We start from the raw sequence: 8,500 nt of genomic DNA, 5'->3' as shown, positions 1-8,500 counted from the left end.
AGCTTGCAGGGGCCCTGGGTTTAAGGGTTAGGCCACACAAGGCAGAGGACGTGCATCTCATCCATCAGGGCCATCTGACTCATCCTTGCCCGGCTCTGTCCAGAGGAAGAGAAAGGGAATTTCTCAGATAAGACTAGATTTCTCTGTTTCTAATCACTTAGTTCTCAGTTTAGTGAAATCTGCAGTCTCCACCTTAATACTTTGGTATCCCTTGGCCAGCTCTGCTTTTCCCAAAGCACATCTAAGCCTCTGCCCTCTAACTCTGCTGCCGCTCAGAAAGCACAGGCACATCACACATCAGTCCCAGAGACGCTGTCCTGGCCATCACTGCCCCACCCCTACCTGGGCACCTGGGGACGGGGCAGGAGGTAAAACACCCCCCCGCCCCCGCAATGGACCAGCATCCTTCTCACTCGTAGGCTCCTGTTTCCTTTTGGAGATTTTTTCCCACATACCCCTGCCCCCAGGGTCTCCCAATGAGAGGGTATTTTTCTTTTTCTGCTACAGAGGAAAAGGGGCCTAATCTTGGTTCTGGTTCATTTGTGGGTCAAAGTCTCCAACCTGACATCTCTTCTGGTTATTCCCATTCAAGCCCTGGTCCTTTCCTTGGCAATGCCTGCCCTCTTGCACCCTTTTGCTTCCTGGTCTGAGCTGTGCTTGGTGCTGTCTGGCTGGAGAAGGCTTTTGGAGCCCACAGGGCCTGTCTAGAGCACTAAGGAAAGCAGCTTTGCCTGGAAAGATCCCGAGGCAGACTTAGCAACTTGTCATGATGGCACTTGCCCTCCCCAGCCCCCACCAGCTGCAACCTTCTCTGGCCCTCCTTGTCTTCTCTACCAGGTTAATGCGATCCTTCTGCCCTCAAAGGATGTGACATTACAAGGCAAAGGCTGGAGTGTAAACCGGGTGGATGGAGCAAGCTCCAAACCCTGAGTTAGCAGAAGAAGCCCTGTGCTATGGGGGATGGGGGGGGCAGGGACCCAACGCACCCTCAAAGCCAGCTTTCCCAGCTTCATCCCCAGAGAGATGGTATGCTACCAGCTCATGAAGAAATTCATCTGTTCCTCTTCCGATCATGCTCAAACTCAACAAGGAAGATACTGCTATTTGGCTTTAAAAATAGAACATTCAAGCTGGACTTTTATGGTCTTGTGAAGAACGTTGTGCTTATGCCCACCCACACCTGGTCTCTGCCCTGCCTGGCCCCGTCCAGCTGCCCAGAAGTGGCTCTGCACAAGCTCTCCGGGCCCCTCAGCGGAGACTTAGGAGATTTACGAGTCTGGCCTTGGCTGAGGCCTTCTCCCCATGGCTCCCAGCCCCGGTCCAGCTGCTCTCCCACGTCTCACGCAGCCTCGGCTGGGACGTTCTGTGTCTCTTTTCCTGCCTCCGCCCCAGTCTGCTGAGTCATTCCCTCAGCCCCCTTTCTCCCGCTGTCCTGGCCAGCCCTGTGGAGGAATAGCCGCTCCGCACACCAGAGTTCAGGCCCTGGCCACTCACAGCCAGCCAGAATCTCATTTGCTCTCATGGTGGCAACGGTGGCTTCTGTCTAAGGCTATCCATCCCTGTTGGGACTCTAGTTGGCCTGGTCCCTGCCTTTCCACTCCAAGGCACTGAACTTTAACAAAAAGGTTGTTCCTTCTCTGTCTGGGCTTCATGTGCCTGATCTAAAGCCACACCTGATCTGAAAAGTTCCTTTCTGTATGTATAGACTTTGTGATCTTTCCTCAAACAACTTCTACAGGGCCAGAGATAAATTCCATCAAAGCACTATCTGATTTCTGGCACCCCATGGCAGGACAGGGGGAGAGCCTGAGAGGGCAGTGCCTGTGGGGAGGAGCTGGCCCAAGAGAGCTCATTCGAAGACAGACTGTGGAAATAATTCATGAGCCAGTGAGGCCTTCAGCCAAAATCATGGAAGGAACCCAGTGAACCCAGGCCTATCCTGTTTGTCTTGGAGGTTAGGTGTCTAATACAATGGCAGATTGTCATTATCCCCTGGAAAAGATACACATTCTCCTTCTAAGGTCCTTCAAGGATGTAATTGAGTCTTCATACATAAGGCCTTAAGGTGTTGGGATGAAATTTCAAACCAGGCAGCTAGGACCATGTACAGATGTCTCTGCATCCTGGAATGTAAGCAATGTAAGCTTTCTGGCTTAACCTGTAAATATAACTCATATCAAGAAAAGAGTGGAAGGCTGCAGGGCCCAGAGAGGGAGAAAATGTAGTGATGAGGGGCAGCTGGAGAGACCGTGATGCAGATACGAGACTCCTAAATTCCTCCCTGCCTCTGACGTCTAGTGAGCATCTTGCAGTGCAAATAGCAAAGCATGTTTCCTTCTTCAGTGTCCCCTCTGTCTATATGGCCCCGGCCCAGCTCTGTTTACACTCACAGCTGCCAAGAGCCAGTCTGGCCCCCTGGTCTTCCCATCAGCCCCTGCAGCCTCTGCCAGCCTCGGCTGCTACCTCGGCCGCCTCAGCTGCTACCTGTATGCCTGTGGTCTTGCAATCGCCCAGGGTTTGTGGGAACCTCAGGGGAGAAAAGCAAGGGACAGTGCACAAATTCAACTTCCAACTCAATCAAACCCTTTCCTCGCCCACTCCCCTTGTAACTACCACAAGGGAGCCCCTGGGGCATCGCCCGTGGGTGGCAAGCTGAGGCTCTATCTGCTCCTGGTCCTCCTGAGTACTCTCATTACAGAGGTGCCCACTGCTCTGCAGGGACCCAGAGCCAAGCCTGAATCAGATCCGATGGGTGAGAGGCAGAATGAAGACAGGTGAGGCGTGGCAGAGAATCCAGGTCCCGAGGCTTCAGTCGCAGTCCAGGAGAAGGGGGCAACTGTGACGATCACTTGTCACCGGGTGCTGGTGACAGCGGTCTGGTGGGAAGAAGGGTGTCTGCCTCTCCAGGGACCTGGGGCCCGGCCTCTGCCTCCTTTGTTCTTTGGCCCGAGTTGGAGGCTGTGGTGGAATCAAGGCCAGAGCACCCCAGGCCTCCGGCGTAGAGACGAGATCGCATTGGCCACTTCTGCAAGACACAGGGAGGGCACGAGAGTCAAGCTCATTAGCAAAGCCCCTTGTAGCCCTTGGCACCCAAAACTTGGCCTTCCCTAGCGTCCCTCCCTGGGACTACCCCCTCCCACCACCACGACTGCACCGTGACAATGGTCCTGGGCTCACCCCCACTCCTGGCCTCACACCTCCTCCTGACCACCTGAGCCTGGCTGAGAGGCACAGGAGGACCTGTCTGAGGAGAGCAATGGCCACAAGAGGAAACTGCCCCCACCATGGTGGGGAAGGAGGGGGCAGCCGCCAGGGGCTGGGTGGTGGGGAGGGCGGCCAAGTGGGGCAGGGAGAGGCTCCTCCTGACACTGAACAGTCCTGCCCCCTTCCCTCACCCAGCACCCACCCAAGTGCCTGTGGCCACAAACATCAGTGCTGCCCACTCTCTCTAAAAGCAGCAGGCCTCTCAGGCCCGTCCGTCCTTGCGGCAGGCATGTGGGCAGTCCCAGAAAATGCCAGGTTGACTCTGCCCTAAGATCTGCCCTCCTCTTGACAGCCCCCCAACCCAGTGGTTGAGGGCCCCTGCTCCTGGGTAGCTACCCCACCCCACCAAGCTGCCAGGGTTCTAGCCCTAGCCAGGCTCTCATGTATTCATTCTTCAACATATTTATCTATCACCCGCTTCATGCAACTGCCTCCCCTTGCTGCCATCTCACAGCTAAGGAATGACTGTGCCACCCAGGGACTCTGCACCAGGTGCCACCACTGGCATTTCTGAGTGACCCCTTTTTGTTTCAAATTCTTGCATTTTAGCTGTATTTACATCAAAGAAAAATATCTTAAGTCTCAAGACATTTCAGACCTATGATGTTTAAGGGAGAGAGATGGTGACAAATATCCTCCATAAAAAAAGAGTTGCTATCCTCAGAGAGCAAAGATGACCCTTTATCACAGTTACACTCTGCAATCGGCAACTTACTCTGCACCGCCCCCCAACCTCCACCCCCGCGGCCTGCCTAATGGCTATGAGCCCGGGGTCTAAAGTCAGACACTCTAGGGTTCAAACAGCATTCAGACACTTAACCTCCCTAAGCTTTGTTTTCCTTGTCTGTAAAGTAATTCTAAATTGGAAAAAAAAAATAAACCACCTTCATTTGGTTCTTGTGTGGATTAAAAGATGAAAATGCTCTAAAGCCCTTAGTCCAGCTCCTGGAATAACTTAACATAATGTTATCACAATGTTAACTGTTATTGCAATGATGATTATTATTAATCATACTTTTCCTTCATGATCTCATTTCATTCCCTGGAAGCGAAGTCAGACTCACATTATCTTCCTTTTTACGTATAATAAAATAGAAGTTTGGGAAAGGTAGGTGGCAGACTGATAAGTTCTGTATGCAGTACGCCCTCCTCCCTGACTTCCCAGCCTCTGCTGGTCCCCTACCCGGCTGGGTGGCTTCCAAAGTGATGTTTTCTTAGACCAACCCCTCCTGAGACAGAAGTCCAGAGGACACCAGGGCCCCGTATGGTGGCATGAAGGCCCTGGAATCTAGGAATCTCCCTAAAGTGTGGTTTTCTTCCCCAGGCCCCAGCCCTGGAAACTGCCCACTTCGCTCCTCGACCACTAAGTGCCTCAGAGTCTTGGGGCCTCTTAAGAATTTCCCTCCCCTTGGAGGAACCACATTCTCGTGGAGTCATTTCTAATCATCATCCCCACTGCATCCCATGAGAAACACAGGGTCAGCCCAGTCCCAAGAGCCTGCCTCAGCTTCTCTCCCTCTGAGAGAGCAGGAAGCAGCTGGTCCCAATGTCAGCTGTGCCCAACGGATGGGGCCTGAGTTCAGGGTTCCCCATCCCAAACCCCCTTCCCCAAGGCCCCGGGCTTGTGACCTACCTTGAGAGGGTGCAAGTAGCGGAGTCCACGCAGGAAAGGCGGCCAGGCAGGGCCGGGCATCTCTTGTCCAAGCGTACGGGTGAGGTGGGCTATGTAGCTGGTGGCCAGCACCAGCACGTCCAACTTGGACAGCTTGGTGTCAGGCGGCACGGCCGGCAGGGTGGCCTGCAGGGCCAGAAAGGCCTGGCGCAACGTCCTCACCCGGCTCCGCTCCCGCGCAGCGTTCTCAGGACTGGCCTCGCTCTGCACAGAGGACCCCGGTGAGTGGATCTGACCAGACCCCCATCGCCCCTGGGTGCTAGGTGTATCCTAGGGCAAGGTCTCCTGCCAGAGTAGTAGCAAGCCAATCGGCAGAGACCCAAGGGCCTCATCCCCTCTTTGTCTGCTCTCGACCCGGCCCCACTTTACAGCGGAGGAAACAGAGAGAAGACCTCACCTGGGCTCAGAACTGTGAGCCCTGGCCTCTTTCCCATCCTCTGCTGGGCCTCCCTCGGCTCTTGCCCCATCGACACCTAACTCTGAATCCTGCTTATCAGGATGGCCCGGGTCCACAGCGAGCGCACAGCCCTGCCCTGCTCTGTAGGGCTGACCCTGGCCCAGCCAGGTCCTGAGATGAGGACGCGGCTGTTGTAAAGAGGAAAGGACAGCAAAGCCCACTGGCCCTGCTGCTTATGGCTGCTCTGGGACCTTGGGCAACACCTCACTCCTCTGGGTCTCAGTTTCCTCACGAGAAGTCAGCTGGGCCAGCTCTCTGAGCTGCACTCTGGTGAAGGCCAGTTCTGACTTGTCCCAAGCGTGGAGCCTTGGAGCAGCAGTTGACCAGTGTCCCCTCTCTTGGGCAGGACAGTAACCATGAATGAGACTCTGCCATCAGAGATGACACTGCAGCGCCTCCCATGCCTGCCTCCCGCAGCTCCCTCTTCAGGCCCCGACTTTCTTACCCGACCCCGAGCCAGGCTCCTGGCCCTGGCTCCTCGAGGGTTCAGGGCAGCTCGGCTCCATCTTTGGTTGCTCCAGCTGGACTCTTCCCACAGGTCCTGCCCTGTCCTGCTCAGGCGGTTCCTCTTCCTCTCAGTGCCTGCTGACAACCTCGGCGTGGCCTTGGCTGGGCTCTGGCCCAGTCCTGGCATGGCCCGTGCCCCTCTGGCCTCCCTCTGTGCCATGCACACCCCTGAGGTGTGGTGCTACAGTCCCCAGCTCCGGGACGCAGTGCCCAAGGGAGCCCTTAGGCTCTCGCTAGCGGGGCAGGCTGGTCATCCAGCCAGCAATGTCTATATCTGAGGGAGCTGGCGCCAACTCATTCCTGCTCAGCTCCTTGCTCTGGGAAAACCGCCCACCCGGCACAGCCCCCGCAGAAAGCCTCCTGACTGCCTCCCAACCGGCTGAGGGGTGGGGGTGCTGGACGCGGGGAGTGGCCAAGCCCTGGGAGGAGGCCCCTGCTGAACAAGGCAGGAGGACGGTGGGAAAGGAGCACCCTTCCCGGAGCCCTGGTCCTGGGATAGACCTGCTGCTTCAGCTTTGGGGCTCAAGTCCATGGAAGGGCCCTGAACTCCCTTCCCGGTGCCAGAAGCCTGGTTGTGAACATCCCTGAAAGGACCTTCCCTCACCTTTGCCTGTGAGCATGACCTTCTGGCCACAGGTCCTCCTCCCCCTACCCCAAGCATGTCTCCTCTTTCCAACTCAGTACTGTAACTCTTACCTCTTTGTCCCCCTGGAATACCTCCCTCCAGCTCTGCCAGGGGAAAAGCTACCCATTCTTTGGGCATAACCCCACCGAACCCAGAACCCACATCTCCCTGTTTAATTGGTACCCCATTCTATGCACAGTCACACCCTGATTAGCTTCCTAATGGTTCACTGTTCTAGATCAGTACAGGCCAAGCACTGTGGTAAGTACTTCACACATATTATCTTATTTCTTAGACCAACCTTTTAAGAAAAAAAGACTCTTATGTCATCACTTTATAGAAGGGAACACAGAGGTATTCAGAAGTGAAATACCTTGCACAATGTCAAACACTGAGCAAGTGATGGAGGTGATGAAAGCCCAGGAAGTCAAGTGGGACTTGGAATGCTGCCCCTCACCCTATGCTGCTCTGCCTTGGGTGGATCACTCACATGTCTGTTTCCCTGTGAGACTCGAGGTCTTTGAAGGCAAGGATCAGGTTGTTTGCTGAGCTGCCTCAAATCCTCCATACAGCTGGTTAGGAGGGGACAGGCTGAAGGAATAGCCAGCCTGCCAGAGTCACCCCTGACCTTGAGTTACCACCCCTCCCTGCAGCAGAATCACTGCAAGTCCCATATCCCCCAATCTTAAACGCCAGCAGAGACAGAATAAGTAATGGGAAAGTACAGAGAGATCAGAGAAACAAAGGAGGATGTACTGGGAGACAGACATTCAGCCAACCAGAGAAAGGAAAACAAAGGCGAAGTAATACTGACTTGAATGTCCATCAGTAAAGAAGTGATGACATTGATTTAGGTATATTCATAGTGTGGAATGATATGCAGTAATAAGAAGCAAACCTGTGTATAGTGACCTGAAAAAACTCTCCACAATACACAGTGAAGTGTCGAAACCCAGTTGTAGATCACTATGTACAATAACATCCCAACTAGGCAGTTTGACTGTCTAAGAGCAACACCTGGCTTAGAAAATGGGAAAAACCTAAAGTTCCAACAACTCCAACAGGCTGACCATCCTGTTCAGGGCTCGCAAGATGAGACTGATATGAAACATTTCTGTGCTTTACCTGAGAGATATACACATTCTCAGGGGCATAAGAACCTTGCCTTATACAAGAACCTCTCTGTTATTGAAACTAAGGGTCATCAGAAACTACTGTGGCAATCCTCTTTGGGGTCAAAGGTCATACCAATCTTGAAAGACCTGTTCACTGTACCCTCAGGACAGAAGAATGGCATATGGATGGAAAAAGCAATAACTGCATACTTTTCAGACATAACAGAACTGTCTTGTGTTATACGTGTAGTTACTCCAAAGTTATCAGATGCCAACCTTCAAGTGATGAGCTAAGAATCAGTGAGACGCTCATCTCAAGACCCTCAGCCCTGTTTTGAAAAGTTGCCTACAGAGAATTCCACTGCCATAAACAGATAAATTGGGCATTCCAAATCTAACCATCCGTGAGATGAGGAGTGGCCCATAGAATGAGTAGCAAGTATTTTCAGACTTTCAGTTCAATACTGTCTTTCTCAGAAGGCATTTGGGTGTGACTAAGGCAGGCCTCTCCCAAGCTTCCATCCAGAGCCCATCTGAAATGTAATCAGGTCAATGTCAAAGCCAGACTTCTAAGGGAACTCATGAAAGCCCTTGGCAGATGGTAAATGGTATGATCTCTCTCCTTCCGGAGGAACTTAACCTATCAGGGAAGGAGAAGGAGGGAGCTCTGGCTCCAACTTTTCTGAGTCAGGACACAGATAGGAAGGAAGAAAAAAATTAAAACTATACCTGCAGCCACATGGAAAGAGATCTCCTTGTGCCCAAGTGCATTCCTACACTCTCAAGGAGCTCTTCTACCCATATGCTCAGTCCTCAGGACTGCCAAGTCATGGCCAGTTTAACCTGGGACTTCTCAGACT

The 8,500-nt window shown here is 53.4% G+C and overlaps 1 protein-coding gene across 1 annotated transcript; it reads right to left on the bottom strand.

Moving 5' to 3' along the window:
* Window positions 1–2,017: 2,017 nt before the first annotated feature.
* TCF23 (transcription factor 23) lies at window positions 2,018–6,225 on the bottom strand. The gene is made up of 3 exons (XM_043916160.1): window positions 5,839–6,225; window positions 4,898–5,140; window positions 2,018–3,025 (listed from the first exon to the last, which is right to left on the bottom strand). The coding sequence occupies exons 1-3, from the start codon at window positions 6,058–6,060 to the stop codon at window positions 2,846–2,848; spliced, it is 645 nt and encodes a 214-aa protein (XP_043772095.1). The 5' UTR covers window positions 6,061–6,225; the 3' UTR covers window positions 2,018–2,845.
* Between the last annotated feature and the right edge of the window lie 2,275 nt (window positions 6,226–8,500).

This window comes from Cervus elaphus, chromosome 11 (assembly GCF_910594005.1).
Source record: "Cervus elaphus chromosome 11, mCerEla1.1, whole genome shotgun sequence".
Classification (NCBI taxonomy): Eukaryota; Metazoa; Chordata; class Mammalia; order Artiodactyla; family Cervidae; genus Cervus; species Cervus elaphus.
The sequence above is the reverse complement of the archived record's forward strand: the minus strand, read 5'-3'. Positions and strand labels throughout refer to the sequence as shown.